We start from the raw sequence: 27,953 nt of genomic DNA, 5'->3' as shown, positions 1-27,953 counted from the left end.
TGCGCGTTGGACGCACGTCGAGCCCACGCGCCCCACCGCCGTTCCACAAACTCGCTCACGCGCAGCAGCTTCGGGCTTCGTTCCGCGCATTCCAGACGGCTGCGTGATTTGAAAATGTTTAAACGTTGTTGTTGCAAGTTCAAGTGAGACATCATAGTTCCGAAACGAAGATGGAGTGTTAGGGGGGCTGCTCTCGAAGGCGAGAGTCGAACGACCGCGTGTGATTAGAGTAGCGATTGCGAAATAAATCGTAGCTATACAGCAGCGAGTTCAGTGATCTTCCAGCCATGATAATCGTGAGGATCAGGTGCTCCGAGTTCGTGATCGAAGTCGCGGTCGCGTCGACCGATTGCCCGCGGCGCCGTTGACCAATAGTGCATAAAAGTGCGCCATCCTGTACACACACACCTTGGTTATATGTACAGATATATCCATACATGTATGAGCGCACACCTATGCATTTGGGTACGTGTGTGTGCTTGCGACTCGCTGGTGTATTAGTGGCCGCCACTCGTGGGCTCTCGGATGCATGTGCTACATGAATAAACACGTATAGCGGCCGCACATCATCAACAATACTATGCTGATGACGAGGAGGAGGAGAGCCGCAAAACTGCTGATGCTAACGCTGATCCTGCTCGCTGCTGGTCCTCGCTTCGTCGGACCGCAGAGAGTTGATGAGCCAAGTAAGTGATATGGGGGCCCTCGCACTTTTACGACCGGACGCCTCCCGATATTTTATTCTATCCTTTTACCTCCTTTTCTCGCTCGTCGCTCGTCGCTCGAAATATATGGGGGCCGCGGCAAGAGGCTTCTTGTTTGCCTAGATATATCGCGCGCGAAATAACAAACCCTTACGGTGCGACGCGCGCTCGCTCCTGTACTGATATAATAAGTGGCTCGATTTCCGATATCGTACAGTCCTCCTTGCCCGCTCTCTCCGGGGTATAGATCACACGGTCAACATTTTCGCCGGATATATATTTTTTACGACGGGAAATCCATTTATTTGTAGTGGAGGACCGCCGCCGCGCTGCATCGTTCCGAAAGAGAGCCTTCGCGATCGATAAGTCTTATCATTCCCGAGTGTCAGGCTGAACGAGTCGTATTTTTGATGGCCACCGGCCATCGCACAATAATAATCTGCGTCGAGCGGTGCACACGGTTCCGGCACGGCCTCATCGAAAAAGAGAGGGAGAGAGGGAAAGAGATGCGCTGCTGCTTTTTACTTTTCTTGCCCCAAGTAACGATGTTGGAACTTGCAAAATATCGATATTATACTTCGATACTTTATCTGCGTTTTATATTCGAGAAAGGACATTCGGATAACGATACTCGTCACTTAACGCTCGGTTGATTAGCACTCGTACGTATATACCGAGACTGGGTGCAGCTGCTTTACAACAGTTTTAGAGAGAGAGAGAGCAAATAATACCCCACGGCTACAAAAGCTCGATCCATTGGAAGCTCGGCGAGTACGTTTGTGTCTCTGGACTTTTTTTTAACAAGCGTGTCCCATTGAGGATCAGCTCAATTCGTCGCGTTATACATCGTCATCGATTTTGCCCGTAAAGCTCCTCTCCCTCTCTCTCATCCACGAGCTTCGCAGTCGGTGAGTTAATCGCTGCGTAACTACCAAACTCCGCCGCATACGTACATACATACATACGTACGTACATCTATATAGCCAAGTATATATCCATGCAGCTGTGCATCGCAGCATCTATTTATTCGTTACCGCTGCATGGCTGCGAGCCCCGCAGAGAATTTATACCGTACGATTCAATGGTTTGTCAATCGGCGCGAGAATATATAATACACAATCAGCGCCGTGCATATCTCTCTCTCGTACACAGCGCGATGAGCACGAGTAAAGTGCACGGCAGATATTGAAACCACCGATACTTCTTTGTTCATCGACTCGATCGGGCGCGCGCACGCCATTCGGATTTTCCGCGCTAAGGTAAAATAAATGTTTGACGCGGATCGCGGCGCATTGATGGCAGAGAGAGAAACTTGCCCGGCGCGAGCGCCAAATTGTTCCGCGTGTATATACACAACAACCATGCCATAAGTGGGTAAACCATTGGAGGTTTTGACCGGACTCGATACATCTAGTTAAATGAAATTCATTGGAATCAAAAGCTCGCCGCGCTGTTGTTTCCCGCCGCGCTCTCCTGTGTAATTATAAACATCTAGTAGCGTTGACTAGTAATCAAATTTAGAACGAGCCGCTATTTGCTCGCACGAAAGAGAGATTGAGGAGGGGTCAAAAAGATCGACAAATTGAAAGCACTCGATATACATAGTGTACGTGTTCGTGGCTCGTGTGTGCATAGCAACCAGTGCGCACGCGTTAATTGAGCCTTTTAATAGTATCTTTGGCACAAAAAATATGAATATTTCGCAGCCGCGCTATCATTATAACGTTTACAGTTTCCGTTTCACGGGTAGCGGTTCGCTCATTTGTGCAGCTTCGCTTTGATATTTGAAAGTGATAAATCCTTATGGATACAACGGATCATATACGTGAAACATTAATCGAGAGTAAATTACCCGCTCGTTATATCCTATCGCTTTAAAATAACCCGCTCATGGACGACTCATTACATTTTTAGTATTCGGCTCGAGGATCATTACGAACATGTAAAGTGCAAACATCGTTGGTACCCAACATTTTTGTTTATTTTTCTAGCTTCTAGTTTAGTGTAACCGGGTAAATTTCGTTGGCAAAAAAATAACGCCGTTGACCCCCTTTTCTTTGATACTTATCCTCTGTTTTTAATGGTATGTATGCTTCGATATTTTTTCTTGCTTGTATTTTTCTACGAGTTAAATCAAATTCAAGAACAAATTCGAGTGACATGGTATTCGAATAAAAGTTTCAATTTTAAATAACGAACATTAAGTATTTACTGACCCACGTTGATGTTACATAGAAAGCATTAGTTTTAAATCTGTAACGAAAAAAAATTCCGAAAATGACTGAATGTCCTTTTTATAAAAGCTCGTATTGAGTAAAGCTTTTTTTAAAAAAAGCATTATTATTTTTAGACTCCTTTTATTGAAAGTCGTAAAGTTATTATTTCATCGCCTCTCTTGTACTATATAACTACACTCCGCAGAGTATTATTTTACATAAATTTCAACTGTAAAAAAGTTGAAAATTTCTGTTTAATAAGAATGAAAAGAGTTTCAAATCCAATTAAGTAACTCTAGAAATAACATATTTTTCATAAAATTTTGCACGAATGAATGATGGAAATAGTCTTAATTTCGAAAGATATTGTTCAATCGAGCGTGAATATTTTGCATGTGGACTGCAAATGTTTTCACTGTATTAAGTATTATTAATGCATAGGATAATAACGAACAGGATTATTGGTTATTTATTTCGTATAACAGTTTAACAGAGTGCGATAAGTTATGTTGTCATTTCACGCGTAATGCGCAGTCCGAATTTTCGAAGCGAATAACGCAAATCGTCAAAAGCCGTAATTATAATAATATGGTTGAAAAGCTGTTGTTCGAGCTTGTTTTCATTCTAATAATTCTGAAAATAAAAACCGCAAATAAATGAAAAACGAAAAATTAACAAAGACCTTTGATGTCGATGCATAGTCAAGCAAGCCACGTACGAATCATGAAAAAATTGCTCGAAAGCTCCGGTACCGAATTCTTTGAAAGGGTCGAAACAAGCAATCTCGCAAGCATGCTCGTGGCCATTACTAATTCCACGAGCTCAGGCAAAAACACGCAGGTGTGTTGGCGAGGTGTTGGCTCTAACAATGTGTAAGAATGCATTGGCGTTTGCACACCCACACACACACATTCATACGCGCAGCTCCGTTGAGACGAAACGCAGTTACAGTATTCTTTTAATCTAGCATTCTCTCTTGCAAGTTCTTTACGAGATCTTGTGCGCGCGTCTATGCAAGCGAAGAGTGCGTATTTGACTGAGTCCACGTCGCGCACAAATAATGCACGTACACAAACACGAGAGGAATTTCGTAGTACGTTTGACTGTTGTATATATGGCCCTATGATATATCGCTATACACATAGAGTCCTGCACACAGAGCACGTGCTTGCAAGTTTATACAAATACATAAGGACACATACATCCATAGTGGATGTTTGCACTAGCTAGCTCTGCGGCGCCGTGGTAGATTGTTAACCGTGTGCGGCAGTAGTAGCGTGCCTCGTTGAAGCACCGGAGTTGAAATAGCAACATCAAAAAACAGCCGCAGTGTCTGTGGTGTAACAAACTTTGTGCCAGAGCAAGCGAGTCGTCATCAGTGAGTGGAAAAGAGGATGTGAGCGAGATAGCACGCGAGAGAGCTTCGCCGCCGCTGCTGCTTTCTCGTCGCTGAATGCGATTAAAAGCGTTAGAGAACGAGAGAGAAAGGGAGAAAGAGAGGCTGCGCGCTGCGGAATTTTACGACTGTGTAATACCGCTGAAAGAGTGAAAGGATGAATTGAATTTTCCTATCAGGGAGTTCGATAACTCGACCATCGCCTCTGAGCCACCCGAGAGTAATTAGCTTCGAGTTATATCTGTACTATTACCCGCACCAGCCGTGTATACACGCGAGAGAGGGAGAGAGTCTGTATAAAGCTTTGATTTCTCGGTCGCGCCTCGGAAAATGGAACAACTTGTAAAAGCTTTTTAACGTTTATACCCGGCTGGTCGCGACGGGGGTGCGTGAGACTGACTCGCTCGTGCACCACCGCGACACATGCACCTGTACGTATTATATGCACGAGACAAGTTGTGCACGGCCAGCTTGCAAGCGAGCTTGCGACGAAAGTATATTACCGGCGAAAGGGAGGGAGGGAGGGAAACAGTGGCGGAGAAAGAGAAAAATAGTCAGCAAGAAAAATTCTGATTTAATTGGCTCGATAACGGCCTACTACTCTTTTTACTACCTCTTCTTCGTCTTCTTTCGTTTAACATAGCCAGCTAAGGTTCTTTTACTGCAGCGGATGCTAATGAAGAACCCTCTTTTGAATATCAGCTTAAATTACTTCCTCCGTGGATGCATACACACACACACGTGCACTCGCACACGAATGCAAAGCTGCCGCGTAAGTGTGGTGGAGCGCATAAGAGAAAAATAAGAGGACCTTTTTTGCTGACTCATAAAGATCTGAAGAGACTTGTATTATCGAGTGTTCGAAAGTACGATACTCGCTACCAACACAGAGCCAGCCACACACTCGTTTAGTTTACCGCACTATCGGCCACATATTATACATGTGTATATACGTATTGTATAGGTGGCTTGCGACTCCTGCTGCTGCTGTGGCCTCTTGAACTAGATGCGCCTGCCGCGCCGCTCGGCTAGTGTATAGCAACGCGCAAAATTAAACTCCTGAAATCGATCTTACTTTTTGATAAATGGGAAATTGAACGATGGCGTTTACGTGCGCGGCTTGGCTTTCTCTCTCTCTCTCTCTCTCTCTCTTTTTGAAATCAACGTGGTTGAATCGTGGAAATCGCGAGCAGATAAATTTTATAAACGGAAGAGTCTCATTCGTATAACTGTTGAGCTCTTTCCGGCGAAATTATTCAAAAACCGTAGCAGCGTTTTACCGAAATTTTTTTCCTGGCAAAAAAAGTTGCTCTTCAGCGCACATTTGTTTCATTCCAGCTAAGGTAAAAAGTTTCGCTACTCGTAATGTACGTATTATACAAAAAAAAAGAAAAAAAGAAGGGGCGAGCGATCGTCTTTGAGGCTGTATGCACTGAAACTGCTCGAGCTTGCAGCTTCTCATATACATACAAGAGGTATTCTCCGATATATATGTAGAGAAACTTTCGGCACACGTTATGGATGGCAATTGGCAAATGCAGAAAGAGTAGAAAAAATATCGTAAAATCATCGCTGGAAAATCGTCGTTTCTCGCGGCGTCGCGCGCGTTATCCGCAAGAGACAAGTTAAAGGAAAAAAAGCAGTTCTCTACCCCTCGCACACACTTGCTACGATATTATATAGATCTATATATATTCGCTTATATAGGTTCGATCCCGTCTGTACATATAGTACAAGCTAGAGCGCTCGACGATGGCGGCGCGCAAAATACGGAGAGAGAGAGAGAGACGAGAGAGCAGTGCAGACTATTCGTCGCGCTCGATTGAGCGGCGAAAATTCGTCTGTCAATACTTGTTTTGCGTACATGGCCGTGCGCGCTAGCACACCCACACACACAGAGCCACACGCACGGCCCCGGCAATATATAACTACGTGCGCAGCCCGAGCAAAACAGACTCATCGGTATATATGAAGTTGTTCGGAACTTTGCCTCGCTCTCTATACTACCTCCGTGCGCGTGTGCAGTGCAGTTTAATATTTTCATTTACATAAAAGTGTGTTGTGCGTGTTTCCCTTCCCTCTCTCTCTCTCTCTCTCTCTCTCTCTCTTTCTCTCTCTCTGTCTCTATGCGCGTAGGCGTGCACACATAAAGAGGCAATCCGAGTATATTTTAAAGTACTGCTTCGCGACTGCAATTATATCGCTAATGAAATTTTCAGAAAACAAATTGCTTTGTAATCTTGTTCCTGAATAATTAATCCCCACCTTTTGCGCGGGAGAGAGAGAAAGAGAAACGGTACGTAGGTTAGTGAAGTTTTTGTATGTGGGGCGTGTACACTCGCAACCGCAGCCAGCCTCGCTGCTCTACACTGTCCTGATGGGGCGTCGATCGGTCGATCGAAAAATCCTTCACACACACACACACATACACGCAGACACATACACGTAGGCGCAGGTGGAAATATTGGACGTTGAGCATCGTACACAGGCCGCGGCTAGTGATACAGGCCGAGTGATCGACTTTTAATGAAGTTACGTGAATGTACATGCCATTTTTTGGTCAATGTAAATATTCGAAACTATAACACAGCTCTCGAGTCGCGAACAGCGGTATGCATATACCTGTACGCGTCGCTCACCCTCTGTACAGCAGTTATGCAAAAATATCGTGTCGAGTGTCGCGAGTCAAATTGGAAAGAAAAAAGGCGATCGAGCTTTTCGTTGCTCTGCTGACGCGTGTATTTTTTCGAATTTTTACATTGCAAATGCTCTCGATGAGTTACAAATGTCATTGTAAATATTTGCTATGGTTATTCGAGCCGCGCAATAATCGATTATTCGCGCAGCGGGAAAATGTCCACAAGCGAATATCTGTCGGCAAATAATGTAAAGAGACTCGGCTCGCGTAAGCGTATCAGGGAGCTTTTCGCTGGCTCGAGCGACTTCCAATTCTAATTCCGAAATGATAAGTAATGCCACTGATCGATGCAGAAAAACGAATGAGAATGAAAGAAAGCAATTCGCGAGAGGCAGTAACGAGGTCTCCCCCGAGCATACGGAAATCGGTAGACGACTTACACAGCCTCGCGCATAGCCAAACTGGCTGCATGTATGGCCATAGCAGCAGCAGCAGCAGCAGCAGCAGCAGCCGTGAATACACGCATCAGCATTGTGCAGAAACTTCGTTGAGCTATGCGACGCTACTGGTGCTGCTGCTACTGCACTGCAGTCTGTGCAGTCTGCAGCGCACACACACGGCTTAGCTCTCGCAGCCGAGAGCCAACGTCCGGCAGTGGCGTGCGTTCAACTGCACGCGCGTTCGTATTGCATCGATTTTCGGAATAAAGGATGCAATGTAGATATACGTCGTTCTTGTAACTATATTTCGAGAGGAGGAATACCACCGCCGCACGGGCTGTTGTTACTTTGCCCATCCGCATACTCTACTGCGCGCTTGCGAGAGCGAGAGAGAAAGAGACAGAGAGAGAGAGAGAGAAACTAAACTGTATCTGACTTGTATTGATATATTTGGCTACACCAATACCTGTGGACACAGATGCAATAAATATTGGACGAAGTCGCTGTGGCACACTCGGTTTACTTCGCCCCGAATAAGCATATATAGGTATTAGGTAGTAGCAGCACGCGCACACTTTCGTACACACGTATTTGCCCAGCAGCCGGAGTACCACTAATCTACCTCTGTGAATGTATGCACTCACCTCTCTATACATATAAACGTTCGCTTGCATTATATTCCGACGTCTCGTATATGCAATGGATTAAAAGTTCAAACTCGAGCGAGGTGAACTCTATGAAATGATAGATATATATGCGCGCAGATACACATCCCGTTCGGTTGATGGAAAACTTCGCATTTACGTCTAGCGAAAATAATAATTTTTTCCTTTTTTTGCCATCACTGTTGCCAACGAATTGAGCGGGCCAGCTTATATAAGAATACAGCTAATCTCCTCAAGCAGAATATAAAGGAGCTTTTAGTTGAAATGAAAAACGCACGAAATGACTCGTTCTTAGTAAGGCTGACGAAATCTCGAAGTATTATTCGCTTCTCTTTCATTCTTTTTTTTTCATTTTTTTCTTTTTCATTTCAAAGATTAATACATAATTTCTGAATTTTTTATTTTCCGCTTGACTCAAAGCTGCACGAGTGCCGGGATTGCACGCGCGTGCTTGATAAAAATAATAAAAAAAATGTACAAATGTCTAGTAAATTGTTTACTCGTGAGGGTACATTCAAGAACATGAAAAAAGTGCAAATATTAAATTTAATTCTCGGTAAATACTCAAAGTAATTGTAATCGTCGGGCTTTATTACTAACGCACAATCTGATCTCTCAAACGTACCGACAACGAGAAGCTTTTCATTTCAGATATGTTAAATTAAAATTTACAGAGATGGAATTTGCTTATTATAACATTTTTTATTTATTTTTTAGAACTAAGTACTAATTTATTAACTCGTAATTGAAAATGGCTGGAATACTACTGCTTTCTATTCTACATTAAGTGCGCAAAAATCGCTTCTGGCCACTGGCATGCGGAAAAAGTTATAGAGTAAAATGAAAAGATTGATTTTAATGAAATAAAATTTTCGTACTTTCCATTACCACCTATGACGTATATGAATTCGCAAGCATGAAATATTCATAAAAAAAGATGAAAAGGTGAAATGAAAATCACGTGTTAATGTATTAAAGATGGAGAATAAATAGGAGAATCTATTCGATTTAGTATATAATCGAGGAGAGCTTGCAGAAAATTAATTCAGACTCGGGTAAGTGAGCTTCCTTGCTTCGAGGCGAAAAAAAACCGAACAATCCGCTTCGATTGATTCCGTTTCTTTTTTTCCACCTGAAGAATTAATAATGATGTACGCGATCGTTGGCTTGTCAATGAGAAATTACTATACGTTACATATTTTATTCTTCCTGAGCTCGATTCATTAGGTTCATTGTGAGTTTTACGGACGTGAGTAAAAAATTCAGATCATGCCATGGCTTATATATATACACGGGAGCACAGGCTCGCACGTATGTGGCTCGGTGTTTAACGAGCTGTTTAAATACTAAACTCAGCGAGGATACGCTCGTAGGTGGCGTTTGTTTTGAAAATTGGAAAAGTTGGCACGAGCGCGTAAAACGGCGAGGGCAATAACGCGTCGATAAATAATATCAAGAGCTTGTTTAGCTGTTAATAAAGGTTATTTCTCCACGGCCATGAAGAGGGGTCGCAAAATATCATCACAAGTTCCGGAGCTGTAAATCTAGTTTTTATTATCCCTGTAGCTGCCATCGATGTATTATTCGTTGGGACGTTTCCTGGTAAATAATTACTCGAACTCTATCGTAAAATAGTTGGCTAATTAGAAATAATATAGCGCATTTGAGAAAATGCAGGTTGTACATCACATGCCAGAATATCGTATAGAAATTGCAAGTCACTTTTTCTCTTTTCCCCCGGTTGAAAGTACATTAGACCTATTGATAAACACGCAGTAACTCTTTATGCCGACTTTTTTCTGTCCCCAGGAAAATGATGCGTTTTAAGTATACATCACGATGCACGTGCAACACTTGCATTATATACCGTGTATTATATCATGAGCGATGAAGCATGTGTTGTCCGTGTGTGTGTGTTGTATGCATGTACGAGCGCTGCGGGCTGATATAGAGCGCGCGAGGTATAAAGCGACGACGAGGCGCACGGCAACAACAACTACTGCCTCGATCGTTATCGCGTATACGCAGCGCAGCGTACATAGTGTGGAGTGCCGAGCGCGCACCTGATGTTGCGTGTTTCTTGCGCGTCGTTGAGCCAGCGATGCTGGAATATATAAAAAAAAAAGTTGCGCCATAGCACGACAACGACGACGACAACAACGCAGACGACGACGCTATCCTCCGGAGTACGCTATCGTGTACACCTATTTTTTGCCAACGAAAAATATATTGTTTAGTCGGCAATTTTGAGCCCGCTGTGCTGCTGCTGCTGCTGCCTTAGACTGTTAATATGATAATCCGAGGGTTGTGTCATTATGCATATTAATACGCTTAATCAACTGTGTGTAAAGGTGTATGAAAGAATAAAAAAGCACATGAATGCGAGATGTCATAAGGATTTGTGACTCAATTAAAATAGCGTTTAAAAGTCGATTCTTGGTGGGGAGCTTGCGGAGCGAGCTTTCATTCGGCAACGTAATTCCCTCGAGACAATGTATCAAAATAACCCCGAGTATTGCGCAACACGTATATAGTTCGTTCGTGCATACAAAATCTGCACATGTGTATTCTTCGAGAATACCCGATCGGCTGGTATATATGCGTGTACACTGCGTATACACGCGAGGGAGGATAAGTAGGAGGAATAGGTATCGACACATTGGTCGATCTCGCTCTCTCTCTTTAGACTTGACTGCTGTGCTACATTTCACGGCTCGACAAGCATTTCTGGAACGCCACTGCCTGGCGCCGTTTCGCTTGGCTAGCAGCAGTAGTAGTAGTAGTAGTAGGAGAGTTAAGGAAGGAGAGCATCGATCAATGCCAGGCAGAGGCGAGGATAAGTGTTTCGTAGACGTGTCGGCCTGTCTTGAGGGACGTCGAGAGGTCAACTTGTAGCGTCCAACAAAGTACAGAGAGACTGTACTACGCGATGTGTATACACTGTGCTGCGGCATGTCTGGCTGGCTGCACCCAAGTAGCTGGAACTGACTCGACTCGACTCGACTGGAGGCCCGACGACTATCATTCGGTCGGCTAAATATAATTGCCAAGGAACCGCAGAGCTGCGAGGTCGTCGCCAACTTACTTTCATCTTTCTCCGAGCCTGGGCTTTTCTTCAAAGTCACGTAGACACGGCCGACGACGAGGCTATTGCGCGTCGTTATTATCAAGAAAATGAGCATTGCCGGGGATGAGTTTCGCGCACGAGCACCGTACAGAGTATATATGTAGTACTCTGTGCGAGCTGCTGCTGCGGCAATGCTCGAGAGCTCATCAAAAGCTAAACGGACGAGGGAATCATTGCAGGATTGCAAGGATTGCGTGTACGCGCGGTAACATCTACCGTAAGGGGTCACTAATGAGATTAAAGTTCGTGATTTAGCAGCCCCTGTATACATTGGCTGCTGCTGCTCTCTCTCTCTCTCTCTCTCTCTCTCTCTCTCTCTCTCTCTCTCTCTAAGTTCTCTCTTAAATACTCTAGCCAATATATACATACGCGTTTGATTATTATGCTAATCGCTCATATTAATGATAGCCTCGGCCGCTCGAAATGGCATTTCAGCCGCGAAACGATTACAATGCACGCGTATAAACGTAATAGCATGCACGAGCACACTCGCGCTAAATACTGTATTTATTCGATAAAACACGAGGCAAGCCGGATAGGAAAGGTAAAAAAAAAGCCGAGTGGCGCGAGTGACGGACAGCAATTATAATTAGAATATTCTCTTTCTCTCTCTCTCTCTCTCTCTCTCTCTTGCGCTTTTTACACTTGCAGCCTACGGAGCTTACAAAATTCTTGAGCTTCGTGTTGTGCAGTGCGCGGGGGCCAAAGGCAGAGCAGACGCGCGTTCAAGTTATGCAGTAAATTAGCGGCTTACTGAAATTGTACATCAGTCGTACAGGGGTGTTAAGTGCAAAAAGAATAGAGAGAATGGGGGGAGAGGATAGGGCGTTGTACAATATAGAGCGCGAGTAAACGTCAAGAAAGCGAGTTGGATGGTATTCGGCAAAATTGAAGAAAACTTTTCGCTCTATAAATTCGACTTAACAGCTCGAGCTTGCACGAGCGCTGCGTGTATTATCGAGTGCTTGCAAGCTACTTTCTCTCCGCTGCGAGCGCGCGCGAGCCTGCAGTCTGGAATATAAATGGCCAACTTTCATTGCCCTCTATACAATAATAATCGCAATTAAATTTCCAGACTAAATTCGCTTCTGGCTGCGTCTGCTGCTGCTGCTGCTACTGCTACTTCAGTCGTAGTCGTTGTACTTTTCGTTGTTGCATACACTTGTATACACGTAGGCAAGAACGTTTTGCATTGGTACTAGCGTTCAGGGCTATATACGTATACACAAGTCGGGGCTCCGGGCGCCAGTAACCATTACCGAAAGCTTGCTCGGGTAGCAGTGTGCCTCGCATGATGTGCATGCTGCAGCAAGCCAAGCAAAATGTAAAATGTTATTCAAAAAGGCAAGAGATACGCGCGTACGAGGAACGTGCAACGCGAAAAACGGGCGGGCCGAGTCGGGAGTGTGCGCGTGTTTTCGTAGCTCACGCAGACTGTATATGTAAACGCAGCGCAGAGGATGTATACGATTTGAAAGCTACGCGCGGCGCGCTTATATTCCAACTTCATTACACGCGTATACATTGCCTCGCCGTGTGTGCAACTAGCTATGTGAAAACGTAATATATGCTAGTTTCGCAATGTTGCGCGCGTATATGTTTTTTGATTTGATTATTCTTTTCAAAGATTCGAATAACACACACGGCCTCGCGCAACAATCAAAGGTACTTGCCAAAGCTAATATAAGGCTGTTATTGAATGTTACGTGAGTGCGCGTGTGTAAGCGCGCGCCGAGGTAGCTCTAACTGCATATTGCTTTTAAATATGATTATGCGAGCAGCTGCGCGTTTGTAGTTTGTCAAACAGCTTTTTATTGTTCGCTGCAGAGGTGCGCGCGTTTCCAGCTTTCTTTTTTGTCCGCTACGATGAGAAACGCAGGATCGCGCGCACTTTAATTTAAACCTCGTTTGTTTTTAAAATTAGATTCTATTTTTGTACGAATTTGGACAATTTAATGCCTGCATTTCCGTGGGAGAGCTTTGTTTCTCATTTTAATTTCATAAAAGGCATCGAAACTCCAACGCAAAGTAATGTTTAATAGAGTTTTTAATGAAACGTATAAGTCAAAATACCGTTACCTATATTACAGAGCCGAGAGTGCAACGTTATAATAAGCTCGAAAAAAGAAGAAGAAAAGCCGGTTGCGATCCTTTAAATGCAGGGTCGGGAACTGCCAACTAATAGAGCAAAAGCATCGAACTTTTTTACGGCGAGTTCGGGAAAGCGGGGAGAGAAAAGCCATGCATAGTGCAGTGGCACAGCCAATATATAGCGAGGCAGTACACGTAGGCTAAAGGTTAAGAGTCGGGTTACAAGTGAACTCTGTCGAGCTAAAGGTATCTGGGCTAGGTGGAGCAGCTCGAGGCACGGAGAGAGAGAGAGAGAGAGATGAGTCTTTCGAGGCCGCGGAAGTTGCGATTCGTAAAATGAGATAAACGGATATATAGCCGGTAATGTGTGCTTCCGAGTTTTGCACCGCCACTGCCGCCACTGCTGCTGCCACTACTACTATGTCGGGGAGGTACACGCGGACGAAAATTGCCTTCCGAGGACGCGAGCTGCACACGAGCAGTACGCTCGCAATCGAGCCAAAGCAGAAGCGCCGGAGAATCACCTCGTTTGCTAAGTGTGCGTTCGTGAGAGGCAGAATGAGAGAGAGAGAGCGAGTCGTTCGTGTTTGCTTGTCTGTCTGTGTGTATGTATACAGATACACCTATACATACATCTATAGTACTTGCGCACAGCCAAGTGTATAATGCGAAAAGCTACTCTCGTACTTTTGCTCTCCATAGTTTGGCTGTGCCGCCGCCGTGCGTTGCTCGACCAATTTCCCAGACTCTCTCTCTAAGCGCGTGTTATAGAGTTTAGGCAAAAGTCAGGAAATGTTGGCACTGAATTGCACGGGAGTTTGCTTCGGCTTGACTTTGTGTATTAGTATATACAAATATAATTTATGAATTAAACTCGTGGCAACGTACACCGTGACAAACCAGCAAGGCTGCTCAATTTCTTCCTGTTCTTCGTTCTTTTTTTTTTTTTGCTACGATCCTTTCTTTTTCCATTTTCATTTCACGACAGGAGAGATAAAAAGAAACAGTATGCGCAAAAGCTGTATGCGCGAAGATGATTTTTTTCCAAATCGATGCTACGCCTTTTTTCGACTTTCAGAGTCAATTTCCGAGCAAGGAATGTAAAAAAAAGGGCGAAACAACGCAGCCGTTTATCCATTCACCAGAGAGTGCGTTTAAACGTAAAAGTGGAAAAAGAACTTTTTGATTTGCGCGCATGCTCGCGCTTTCCAAAAGAATCGCGCGCACAAACGAACGCCACCGCTGCTGCTGCTGCGTCAATTTTCTGCAAGAAATTTTCGCATGGTTACGCGCCACTTTTTTTTACACTTTTTTGTTTTTATATTCATCGGTCGAAACATGTTTTTGAGAAAAATGGAAATACTTTACTTTTGATGTAAAGTAACGTGTTCGCTGTAAGCCTATAGCTGCAGATGAAATCATTTACAAGTTTTTGCACGAATCGCTATTCGTAATACGTAAGCTTGTACCGAAAAACAAAAAAAGAGTAAAGGAGAAAAGAAAAGGTCGCGTGACACTAACTCGGATAAAAAAACAGTAGCAGCAGCGGCAGCAGCAACAGCAGTGGCTGTCGAGTGGGTGAAATGTAAGCAAGAGCTGGAGGGCAATATGTGTCATGGGTGAGGTACTTATCAAGCAAGCCCGTATAAAAGCTCGAGCTGCTGCAAATGTGTGCAGTCAAGGCTCGAGCGCGCGCGTTATTACTTGAAATGCCAAGCGGACACTTTATTCTTGAGAGCCGAGAGAGAGAGAGAGAGAGAGTGAGCGAGATGCAGCGTCGGTTTTCTCATATTACATTTGCATTCTTACATCGCGCATGACATTGGCGCGTCAAAACTGGTGTTCGTATTCGATTTTTTCCCAAAAAAAAAAAAAAAAAATAGACGAGTAGAAAAAAGAAAGAAAGAGCGCGACGTTTATATTGCAGACAATTACGCGAAAATAGTTCGAGCATTAGATGTACATCTTCTGCTGAAAAACTGCAACGCGAGGATGAATTTCATCTCGTCGGAATAGCTATGTATACGTATATTCGTATACATATACGAGCTGCAGCGAATTTCTCTCGCGTACTACTTGTCTCTCTCTCTCTCTCTCTCGCTTCTTCCTCTTTTATTTTTTTCTCCCTCGGCTCTCTGCTCTCGCGCTGCGTGTACCTACGTGGATATGCTTCGTCGTTCCCTCGTGTACTGGCGAAAGAAAAAATCTAACGAATGGCTCCTCGTTGGTCAAACTTTTAGGAATTGTGAAAAATTCCTAAGCACAGTCGCTATCCCGAGGCATGCGCGGCTTTCTCGCTATAACTTATGACGCTCATGCGTCGCAAGTCTCACTTCTCTCTTTCTCTCTCTCTCTTTTTCTCGCTCGGGCTTTGCCTATTATGCTCCTTTTTCTACTCGTAACTCGTATACTTCTTGCCCCGAGATAAGAGTATGTGCGTGTACATGTGGGTGTATCGCGAGATATAGTTTCATTTTTTACGAATAAACGTTTGCTTACCTAGAGAAGCCGAAATATATTCTTATAAATTTGGACGATCGTACAACCACTTGCGCATGATTCACGAGTAATGCAAAGTATTCATTCCGATTTTCTCGCTGAGAGATCGATCGCGTCGTTTAAATCAATAAAGCCATCGAGCAAAATAACTATGAATTATGCATCTATAGATACGCAGCCAGCAACAGCGAGTATTATGGCAATGACAGGCGAACAAAGAATGCAAAAAATGTATATTATACATGGCGATGCAGCGAGTGCGTGTTTTCAATGTTGCGCGGGGGCCAAAAAATATTCCGTGGCGCTGCTGCCGCGCCATGTTTTGTTTTAGCTTCATTCTTGTCACTGGCAAGTGTGAACTTGGAAATATAGGTACACCGGCGAAAAAGCTCGTATTGTGTATTTGTTTTCTGGTATCTAGCTTGACGTTTACCAAGTACAGATTTATTACTCAAAACTCGCCTTAAATACATTTCACGATATATCTTATTTCCAACTCGCGATTCAGTAGTTTATCGAGTTAAAAAGCTGCAAGTTGCCGTGAATTAATTGAAAAAAATAATTGACTCGCCCGATCGAGAAAAAGAGAGCGAAAGAAAAAAGAAGCTATGCACTGAATCTAAAATGTGCTCGTTTTTTTTATCAATCTATCACGGATCAGCGCAAGGTAGGCCCATCAGCAAGTGCTGGCTGCAAGAGAGAGGGACAGAGGAAGAGAGAGAGAGAAAGAGAGAAAATCTCTGGCGCTTAGCGCTCGCGGAGCAGTCAGCCATCCGAGAGAAGATTACGATTAATCCTCGGCTCGTGAACGCAATAACAAGCAATCGTGACCAAAATCTAACTCCTTTTCACGACTTTTTTTTTCTTCGCCCCTCTCTGGTCTATTTCTTTCTCGCTTCGTGTATATAGTCCCGACCACTATACACAACGTGATTCAGTTCGTAAATGAAAACATCCTCCCCTGATTGAACGGAAGCGATGTTGGTTGCAGCAGCAGCAGCAGCAGCAGCAGCGGCAGTTGGCGATAGAGGGAGGTATTGCCCTTTACCCGTTTTCTCTTCTTATCTCTGCCACTTTCGCTTCGTTGCTCTTTGCTGTCTTATTCCTCTTTTTTCCCGCAACCGTCCCTCTTTACTATCTCACGGCCGGTGTTTTTTTTTTAGTTTTTTTTCATTCGGGCGTTGATGCACGTAACGAGTTTGCTCGCAGTTTGTGTGTGTGTGTGTGTGTGTGCGCGCTCGCGACGCCCCGCTGCGAACGCAGTCGGAGAAAGATCCAGAGATATATATACACGACTTATTAGGTCGAACAAATTAAGGTCACGCGAGTGCGCGAAAAAAAGACGTCTAGTCTTTGCTGAGAGAGAGCGAGATTGAGTTAGGAGGATTTCATGACTTTAAAGCTGCGAGAACACCTGCACACGCGGAATAAGCCCGGAGTCCTGAAAAAAAGAGCCACCACTGCGTGACAACTTCTTATCTACCGTGTATGCCAGAGCTTTGTTACGTTACGCATCGAGGGAAATTTCGCACGACCCAATTGTCGATTCATCGCTGCTGTTGTTGGCATTCGTTTGTTCGTCGAACGTCGCTATATATCTTGTTACAATTCCACTAGAATATGCCAAGCTTTTGAATAGTTCGAGTACAATCTCGTCTTTATTATGCTCCGTATTGACGACTATTCATCAGCTAATACGGTTAAAACCGCAAAAATTGAATTTCAACAAATTCAAAGCATTCGTAGAAAATCTCTTATTGCGTTGAAAGGATTTGCTATTGAAATATTATTCCCTTGATTTAATAAAGAAACAAATTATATATAGATGCGAGTGTAAAACACAGAAGTCAATGAAATCAAATTCTCCACGATCGACGAATGTTTTCCAACGTCGAGCTCGTAGTAGTTTTTTCCCCCGGAAACTTCGTCATTGCTTTTTTACGAGCAGAGAATTGATAATCGAGATATTTTAAACCCCAGCCCGAGTTGCGTTTGCGCGATAATTTTCAGCCAAATATTCCAGGCGTTCTATATTATAACAATTCATTAGTCGAAAAGAATTTCAACTTCATCTTTCGTATGGTCGTCGGCTTCTCTCGTCCGGGCTCATCACTATCGCTCCCCGAGTGGGGTAGAAGAGTAGTGACTTTAATATTTCTCTTAGTTTTGCGAGAAAGTCAAGAGTCGTGCCCCTGTCGTGAGCTGCGCGCGCGCGACTTACTCCTTCGCATCCGTCCATTGAACTTTAATGAAAGCATACCGTTCTAGCGCCTTGAAACTTTACAATTACTCTCGTATTGCATTTCTCATTCTTTCCTTTTCTCCCGCCCATCTCTGGCCTCCCCCGCCCATCCCCTTGTCGGAGCTGTTCCCCACTTTTACGTCGCCTTTTCTCGAGCCAAACGCGCCGCGCGCGAAAGTCGAGCTTGTACGTGTATAGTTGCACTCGTTATTCCTGACCCACAGCTGTATACTCTTTTCCTGATTTTAATTTACAAAGTTCGATGCTTATGATGCACACCGTGCACCACTGCCTTGGTTCTCTTGCTTTCAAGTTTAAATTGTTGTTACGATTTGCGATTACGTTATCTCAATTTTTTATCAACCACCCGAGAGCTGCCAATTTTTTTCTCTCTCAATGCACTCGGACTTTTGTGAGAGCGAATTTGAAATTGATTTTTAAAATGGTTTGACAAAGTTTTGGCTTTTTGCCAAAAGACTATACGCGTGAGAAAATAATGTAAACATGAATTCATGTAAAGCAGTTATAACTCACAATAATATATCAATTGGATTAAAATTGAATGAAATTAAAAAATACAACTATAAAGTTTCACTGTTTTAATAGACTAGTAAATTTTATACGCGCTTCTCACGGCATGTTAATTTCAATTCAGTTTTATGTGAAGTTTGAATTTTCGACGTTATTGTCGCTATATTTCATTTCAAGTCAAGTTAAAAGTTAGTCGACCAATCGGAAGCCATTTTAAGATTCTTCACTTTTAGATTTATTTTTACAAGTAAAATAAAGACGAAAAAATACAAAGCACACGTACCGCGCACAAGGAATTATGAATCAGAATGTCTCTTTTATCAATGAAAAAGAGAATATAATATAGTTTGAGATATGCGGGAAATTGTATCGACATCTCAAAAGTTTTTAAAATAAACGATTGAAATGTCCACTTTTTTGTTCGACAGTACCACTCAGAGAAGAGACATCGGTGTCAGGTTCACGTGCTCGATTAACCTGCGAGTTGGGCTCAGGTCCCGAGGAAGCCTTCATGATATTCTGGTACAACTCGGAGAACGAGGGCTCGCCAATATACAGCGCGGATGCCAGATCCCGTCCTCTCAGCCAAGCCAAGCAGTGGTCCAACCCGAAAGCTTTCGGCGATCGCGCGAGCATGACCATCACGCCTGGCAAGAAAGCCGAGCTGTTCATCGATCAACTGGCACCCGAGGACGCCGGTATCTATCGCTGTCGACTCGATTATCGCAATAGTCCGACGGTGAATCAAAGAGTCAACCTCACTGTTATTGGTAAGCAACCTCGTTCACGATGGAGTAAGAGAGAAAAAAAGAATTAATAAAAAAATAGAACAAGCCCTCTTGAAGCTCGCTTCGCTCGAGTTCGTTGTATTAAAAGTCGAAAGAAGAGTTTTAGAAGTTGAAGCACTCGACGAAAGCTCTTATATACGCACACGATCTTGAGATTTAATTTTTTCCGCCGCTTTATTTATTTTTAATCAAGAAAGCTCGTGCTTCAGCTAGTCATAAAATTTTTTTTTATTCGCACTAATTGATTAAGCTAAGTAATTAATTATTGAATCACTTATTAAATTATATTAAGCAGCCATCGCTGGAAAGTATAAAAATTGTTGGAAGGCGTTAAAAAATGCTCGTAGCACGTTTATCGAGTTTAATCGAGCGCTTCATAACTTTTCTCAAGGACACTCGATCATCGTATCGTAGCTTACTTACGATCGAGAGGTCTTCGATGCAATAAAAATAACACGGCCACGTTCTCTCTTTGACAATCAGTGCCACCGCAAGAGCCGACGATCTACACGAGTGGTCGTCGTCCGGCGGAAAACCTGCCGCCACTCGACGAAGGTGGCGAGCTGCATCTGGTGTGCGAGTCTCAGGGCGGCTGGCCGGCGCCGAGGCTCACGTGGTACCGGGATGGCCGACTGATCGACGAGACGTTTACGCGCGACTACGACGACGTCACCCTCAACAGGCTGGACCTGCGCCGGGTCAACCGGGATCTGCTGTACGCGCGGCTCAGATGCGAGGCCAGCAACACGGCCCTCGTCAAGCCGAGCTTCGCCGACATTGTGCTCGACGTTAATCGTGAGTCGGCCTTTGCACTAGTAGCAGCTCTCTTTTGCCCCTTTTTTTTCTCTCGCTCTTAATAGATGGTCAAAGCCTGTCGAATCGTTTGAATTATAAATTGACTTGGCTGAATTCAAACCAGACTTGTAAATTTGTCAAACTTTAATGCTAATTAAAAATCGTACAGACTGCGCTATGTACTTTGCCCGGCATAAATTATTAAAATGGACAATTTGAGATAACATTTTGTCGAGTAGAAAATTTTAATTTTTAATTTTACTCGAGGAAATATTTTTTACGAGATAAGAATTTTTTTTTGCTCCTCTTTTTTCTGACAACCTCGTTTCGTTTATAAATAAAAAAGTGTTCTACTTCTAATAAAAAAAGTTATTCTTGCAAATCTTTTATCAAAATAACTGTCTTACATGTGTTTCTGACAAGTAGAAAAAGTAATTCTCCGTTCGCTCGAGATCTTTGCAGTATGAAAAAGTGAAAAGTAAAAAAAAGTAAAGGGAGAATAACCAACCTTTTTTTTTTTTTGACAAACAGTAAAGCCACTATCTGTGAATATAACGAACAAAGAGGCTCATCTTTCGGCTCTGCGAACCTATGAGATTGAATGCGTGAGTTCGGGCTCGCGACCCGAGGCTGTGATAACCTGGTGGAAAGGTACTCACCAAGTCAAGCACATGGCGAGAAACGTGAGTAAAACTTTTCTGATTCGTTCAACAATGAAATATTTCATACATATGTACGCTCGATGATCGTTTGCAGTTTGTAGAGGATAAGAATATTACCAAGAGTATAATGAGTTACGTGCCAACGATAGAAGACGACGGTAAATTCCTCACTTGCAGAGCCGAGAATCCTGTAATTTACGAAAGTGCTTTGGAAGACAGATGGCAATTATCCGTGCATTGTGAGTAAATTCTTACGTTTTACCCTGCACGCGCCTCTATCGATCGATCGACCGACCGAGCCTCGAGCCAATCGAATTATACATGTAAAAGTCATGTTTTTAATTAAGCGCGATAACCTGAGTTCCAACCTATATCTCGCGATTCCCTTCCCACTTCAAAGCTCGAAAATAATGAGTTGGCAGGTTCAAAGACTGCGAAATCTATATTAATAATAAGCAGCAAGATCGATGATGCATTAATGACGACAATAATAACAATGACGATCAAAGTTATAGACTGATTAGCCGATACGTCGAAAGACGACTTGTCCTATTTGTATTATATCGTTACGCTCCGACCGCAGACGTGCCCGTGGTGACGATCAAGCTCGGCTCGAGCTTGCGCGCCACCGACATCAACGAGGGCGACGACGTCTACTTCGAGTGCGAGGTTAAAGCCAATCCCAAGGCTTACAAGCTCAGCTGGTTCAAGGATGGCAGGGAGCTGTTCCACAACGCGTCGGCCAACGTCATACTGCCGGGCGGACACTCGCTCGTGCTGCAGAGCGTCTCGCGAAACTCCGCCGGCGAGTACGCCTGCATGGCTGTCAACGACGAGGGCAAAGCCACCAGTCGGCCCGTGACCCTCGACGTAATGTGTAAGTTGACGTCTTAAACACCGAAACGCTTTATGCAGCGGCGAAACGCGAGCTCTTTGCTTGCTATTCGCCACTAGACTTTACTCCCAGCAGCTACTGTGCTAAATATGAAAGCCGAAGCGAAGCTAAAAGCAGATCCACTTACATCCATCGAGAACTCATTTGCATGAAAAAAAGAATACGATCCTCGCGCCGGCTAATACAGAAGCGCCTCGGTTTTACTTTCATCGATTTTCATAATTAGCTCGGTGGAAAATGCTAACTACCTTGTGCTCCGATGAAACAAGCGATGCCTTCGAGCCTCGAACGCGCTCGAGCTCGTTGAAAAAATACGTGTGCGCATTTACAGATGCTCCCGTGTGCAAGGATGGAAGCACGACCCAAGTGGTGGGCGCCTTGAAACACGAGACCATCTCGCTCGTTTGCGGCGTCCAGTCGAAACCGCCGCCAACGAGCTTCCAGTGGACGTTCAATAATTCGGGCGAGCTGCAAAACGTACCGTCCACGAGGTACACGCAGATGAGGCCGCAGCATCTGGTGACGAATCATTGGCACGGCTCGAGGCTCAATCACACGCCCACCAGCGAGATGGATTACGGAACGATCGGCTGCTTGGCCACCAACTCCATCGGGACGCAAAAAGTGCCCTGTCTCTTTCAGATCATCGTGGCCGGCAAGCCCTACCCGCTGCAGAACTGCACGGCGCTACAGTCGACCGGACCCTACGCCTATCGTATGGGTGAGAAAGAGCTCTTTTTTATATACGAATAATAACAATCATAAGCAGCGAGGAAGAGACGCGACGATGAATTTGCGATCGGTGCTCGCACAATGGCTATTTGTTGTAGACGCGCGCGGCTGATGTATGTAGATATGATTTGATGCGTGCGTAAAGCGTCAGGGATGCACGATGCATTTTCGTAATTGATGGAGAGCAAAAGCCTCGTGATTAATCGATTGTTCAATTTTAATTTTGCGTTTGAATCTCGGCCGCGAGGCTGTCTTCCGTACTTTTATTTATTGCCTGGGCACGGAGCTGTAGCCAACGCCGCGTTCTCTTGCTTCGTTCATACCGCGTCTATGTATACAATTTGTCGCAATGGAAAATTTATAATTTATATACATATTTTTGGCTCGTTCGAGCCCGGATCATCATTTTCTAGTTAGTCGTATAATTACAAAAACAATATAAATTTTATTAGCTGCGCGCTGGCAAAAGTGTATTTTAATTAAGATGAAAAAAAGGAGGAGCCCCAGCAAAAGATAACTCGCTTTCGCAAAGTTGCGCATTTATTAATAATGCGATTACTCTCTATTGTGGGTAGCGAATTTGAAGCGACAAGTGCACTTTCTTGCCTCGCTTCTCTGCGCTCCCTTTCACCTCTCTCACTTAGGCTCTTTCCCTCTTTCTATCTTTCTCTCTCTGGGGGATAGCATAAATAATATGTATATCATTTCATGACTAACTGAAACTCGGTATAAGCTATGCGAGAAACAGCTCTCTAGTCCGAAAATAATTAGCTGCTTTCGTTGCTTTTACAGTATATTATATTGCTTTGGGAAATACTGTTTCGACCATAATCCAATTTTAGTATTCTCTTCACCTTTGGGAAAAGCTTTGACTTTAAAATCCTATCTAAATAATAAGCCCATCAAGTCTCTTTTGCCATTTAAAGTCACCGCACGTAAATGCGAGCTCGTTGCCTCTGTCGCTGATACACATACGTATATATAAATCTGTACGTTCCAAAATATAATTCTTTGACGTTTGCGCGCGGGTGCACAGGTCACGAGGACTTCAAAACGACCGACGCCCGGGACGCCGACTGGCTCATCGTGCGCTGCAGCGAGGGCTTCGACGGCGGACTGCCCATAACCGGCTACGAGCTCGAGGTCTACAGCGACGAGAACGTCTACCACGTCAATACCATCGCCATAAATCGCACGATGGACAAGATGGCCATGGACACGAGCGGCAACGGCGTGAAGCCGCTGACCACCGGCCCCATCTTCGAGATACCGGGTCTCGAGCCCGGACGCAACTATCGGCTGCACCTCTACGCCACCAATGCCAAGGGCAGAAGCGATCCCGTCGTACTGGAGCCGGTCACTCTCAAGGGGGTCGCCATGTACACCACCGGTGAGTTTTTATCGTTCTATTCCGCCTTCCATAAATTCAACTCATCGACTTGGATAGAAGAAGTTTTTTAGAAAAATACAAAAACGAAATTATTACTGCGTGTCAAAAGCGCGTGCTTTTAAAAAAGGATATTAGAGACAAGAGACGTCGTCTGATTGAAGTGTGTGAGCCTTTCGTGTTTTTGAAAAAGCTCGAAAAAAGTGTAATTTCGTCACGCACAAGCAACAAGCAGTGTGTATGCGCAAGCACGAATGCCAAAAAAGCTGGAATTTTTCGTTTGAGCCATCAGGCTCGAGCAACAGCGCCAGCAGCTCTTGCGGACCTTGCTTTTTTTTCCTTTTTCTCTCTGTCTCTTTCGCATGTGTCTTTTGCATCTTTGCATCCGTGCAAATGTCCTGTGCCGTGCTCGATAGCTACGCGCGCCGTGTGTGTATGTATAATAGCGAGGCATTAGAGCAAACCCAGCTTTTCTCCTACGTATACCCTACGTTTATATGCGTGCGCACATACACTACACCAGGGGCTAGGGCTTCGCGTCGTAACATCCTGAATTCTTAATGAGGTGCGAATTTCACGTGCTCGTGTCCAAAATTCGGCTTGAAAATGCCGAAACCTAGAGACGCGTAGCAGCAGCAGTGCTGGTAGAGCAACAGCAGAGGTGGAGGCGTTGAGCAGCCAGTGCGTATAGTCCTCATGAATACAGAAGCCCATAATGAATGCACGACGACATTTTATGGCTTTTTCTGGCTTTTTCTAACTCATGGACATTCTCCCCAGATCCGCGCTAGAAAGAGAATAGCGTATCAAATGTGCTTTTCGCCCATAACCGTGAACGCATGCGTGAGTGTACGTGTATGTTTGTGCCGTATATACACACAATGCATAAGCACAATTGCCTTGTGCTTTCTTGCATAATTGCACGAGAACACTATATAAAGTAAAAGAGAGACAATGTCCGTCATTTTGATCGTTTGTTAAAACAATCATAATTAATTCCAACGTATGTTGAGATTCGAGCGGCCAAATATAGGAATAGAAGCTTTGAAAGATCATATTTGCGTATGGTTTCGGCTAATGGATATCAATGTGCATCTGTATAGTCGATCGAATCATTTGGGCGGGAATCTTTTGCGTGGCTTAGATATAATACGGATCCTGATATAATTCGATACAGCGAGTTAATTAAGCCACTAATTATTTCATCAGTTCGTTGCGTGTATAATCGATGCACTACGAGAGCTTGTCTAACTAGATTTCCAATTATTTCGCTATAATGTATTTAGCGTTTAAAGGGTCAAGGAAGGGTTTTGAAGATAATATACCGGAGTACGAGCGAAAAAAAGTGTAAAAAAGGATCTCGCCTCCCTTTTTGTCCTCGTACTTGTACTTTGGCCGCTGCTCTCCACATAGTTCTCTTGTTCTTCTACATACTTATCATCGGGTAAATGAGCTCTGCCTCGAAGTTCTTTGCCCGCGAGTTCATTCACGTAGGCGGGGACGCATTTGCAAAAAAAGCCGGGCCATGCGTCGCTGTAACACTGGCGTTGATACCCGCTTCTCCGTATTATGGAAGAAGCGGCCAATTTAAATAGCTATACCGTGGAGCTTGCGAGTCGGGTTGAATTAAAATCCCATAAAACAGTGAAAGAGAGAGAAAGAGAGCGAGAGAGAGAGAGAGAGAGAGGAGAAAGAGGAGAAAGCGGGCCCAGAGTCCCGAGGGCCATGCAGCTGTCTCATTCGGAGCACATTTATCGTCTTTAATTTCCATTCTCATGGATTATTCATGTCGAGCCGGCGCAGAGCCGAGAAACAGCATACCAAGCGTAGAGTTGAACTATATATAGGTACGGCTCTCACTTTGCCTCTCTCTCTCTCTCGCTCTCGCTCTGTCTCTTTCACTGGCTTTCTCTGCATGTAGGTATGAGCTTGCAGCCACACACCTACACACACAAGCTTGGGCTATATAGCATACAATGCACACACGTATAGAGACGCGTTTGCGAGCGGACCGCTTCATCCAGCAGCAATCTCGGCTCACGTATTGGCATGCGTGTGCATCGCTGCTCGTAAGACCGATTTCGGCCAGCTCGCAAGCTCGAGCTGTTTTCTCCATTGTTTTGCGCTTATGCGGTTTACAGCAGCGCCGCGCACAGCTGAAGGGCGCACGGCTGCTCGTGTGCATCCCTCATCCCCCCGCCCTTCATCCAAGCACAGCAACGCCGGCTTACGTGCACATCCCGGGTATTTTCTAGCCGAGCTACTGCTGCGCTCGCGCTCCGACTTGTTTATAGACACGCGGCTGTGCGCAAAAGTAAATTTAACCGAGCAAGTTTCATATCTGCGCGCTGCAGCGGCCTCTCCCTTTCCCCCCGCGCGCGAAATTTCCCATTGCAACGATAATTAAAACGTAACTTTGCGTATCGAATTACGACGGATGCAAGGATGCAAAACTTGCCCGATGAAAAATTAATCAATGCATCGTACGTACATATATACATCTGCTTTGGTCGTACTTTTAAACGAGTAATGGAATTCATTAATATTATATGATTGTTACTTTCGAGGAAGCAGAGCCACGTTATTAAATTGCTCGATCGGTATATCCGCGCGAGCGAATGTTCGAGTTATGTCCGAAAATTTGTCGAGCTCATGAATAAAAGCTGCAACACGTGTCATGTTTCCTGCTCGAATAATATCGATGATATAATAAAATATAACGATAATTTTTGTCCAGTCATCTATTGGACGATTTTAGCATACATTTGGTCCTTGACGCGTTGTCATATATTTGCGCAGGTCGTGGCTCGAGCAATGCCTTAACGGCCGACTACAGCCTGATGGTGGCCTGCCTGGCCGGCAGCATAACTGCGATCTGTATACTCGTGGTGGGCGTGACTCTGACTCTGTACCGGCGTAATCAGCAGCAGCGACAACAACAGACTCGCGCCACCGTCCACCAGGCCGGCAGCAACGGCAGCAGCGGCGGCGTCAAACTGCGCCAGCCGCTTCATCATCAGATGCAGCTGGTCCAACACTACGCCAACAGTTCGCAGATGGGTGGTGGTTGTTCGGGCGGCGGGGCGGCGGTGGTCACGACGGGCGGCAGCGTCACGGCCCAGCCGACCACCGCGACCATCGTCCACGGCCGCTACGAGTCGCTGGACCATCAGCAGCAGCAGCAGCTCACCACCAGCATCGTGGCAGGCTCCAACGCAATCCTCGGTCAGCTGCGAAAGCAGCAGCCCACGGAGTACGAGGAGCATCAGCAGAAACTCATGCTGCAGCTTCAGCAGCGCACGGTGAGCACTCCTATAAGAGCTTTTTTATCTTTAATCGTACGATTGTAAGTGCCCGAATTTTCTTCGGTTCTCTATGCATATAATCTTGGGAAATTGTCGAATTCTCTCGAATAGAACGCGCGAGCCGATTGAAGTGCGAGCACTACCATTGTACGCGGGCTTGATTCGGAGGTTTGTGTGCGAGGCAAAGTTGACAAGTACTATTTTCGCGTTCACAGCAGTTGCGTCAGGAGTACGAGTTGCAGCAGCGAAGCGGAGAGTCAGCGTTTTGCTCGGCGGCGTCCCTGCTAAAGTCCAACATTGTGGGCAACGGCGGCGGCGGCGGCGGCTTCGGCGGCTGCAACGACGACGACGACAACGACGACGACGAGGACGACCATCCGGACGTTGTGGCGTCGAACAAAACCGAGCGTCGATCCGATTATCTCGTGAGTCCTGCTACTGCTCCTCGAGTGGGCGGTGGCGGGCTATTATTCGACTGCTTGGCCGACGGCAGTCGCGATCACGGCGACTCGATACCGGCCTCTCACGAGCGAGACAGCTGGATTAGGCAGAACGGCTCTGCGGTCGTGTGTCAGGCAGCCATGAGCGCCTCGAGCGCCGCCACCACCGCCGACGGATCCAGCCCGACCAGCAGCAGCTCCAACTCGACGCAATTACGGGCCGCCGCGCCGCACTACCAAGACGTCTACACGAGGAGTCTCCGTGTTCAGGAGAGCTGTATATAGACACCACCTAACGAACCCCGACTATATCAAGTGTGAACTTTTACGCGACGTCGTCGCCCTCGGCTAACGACCGACTCTTAAGATCGTTGCGACGAGCAAAAAAAAAAAAAAAAAA

At 45.0% G+C, this 27,953-nt stretch overlaps 1 protein-coding gene across 2 annotated transcripts; it reads left to right on the top strand.

The window, feature by feature from the left end:
* On the top strand, positions 1 to 27,953 carry LOC106655957 (hemicentin-1-like). 2 transcript variants are annotated; one of them, XM_023460202.1, is made up of 10 exons: positions 1 to 686; positions 18,978 to 19,319; positions 19,821 to 20,132; positions 20,664 to 20,815; positions 20,889 to 21,033; positions 21,378 to 21,671; positions 22,021 to 22,410; positions 23,458 to 23,811; positions 26,608 to 27,110; positions 27,332 to 27,953. In XM_023460202.1, the coding sequence occupies exons 1-10, from the start codon at positions 581 to 583 to the stop codon at positions 27,836 to 27,838; spliced, it is 3,105 nt and encodes a 1,034-aa protein (XP_023315970.1). In that variant the 5' UTR covers positions 1 to 580; the 3' UTR covers positions 27,839 to 27,953. The 2 variants fall into 2 exon arrangements, with proteins under 2 accessions (XP_023315970.1, XP_014232052.1); XM_014376566.2 differs by having other exon boundaries at positions 27,329 to 27,953.

Source organism: Trichogramma pretiosum, unplaced genomic scaffold (genome assembly GCF_000599845.2).
Source record: "Trichogramma pretiosum strain Unisexual culture from Peru unplaced genomic scaffold, Tpre_2.0 scaffold140, whole genome shotgun sequence".
Taxonomy (NCBI): Eukaryota; Metazoa; Arthropoda; class Insecta; order Hymenoptera; family Trichogrammatidae; genus Trichogramma; species Trichogramma pretiosum.
Note: the sequence above shows the minus strand (reverse complement) of the source record. Positions and strands in the feature narration are given on the sequence as shown.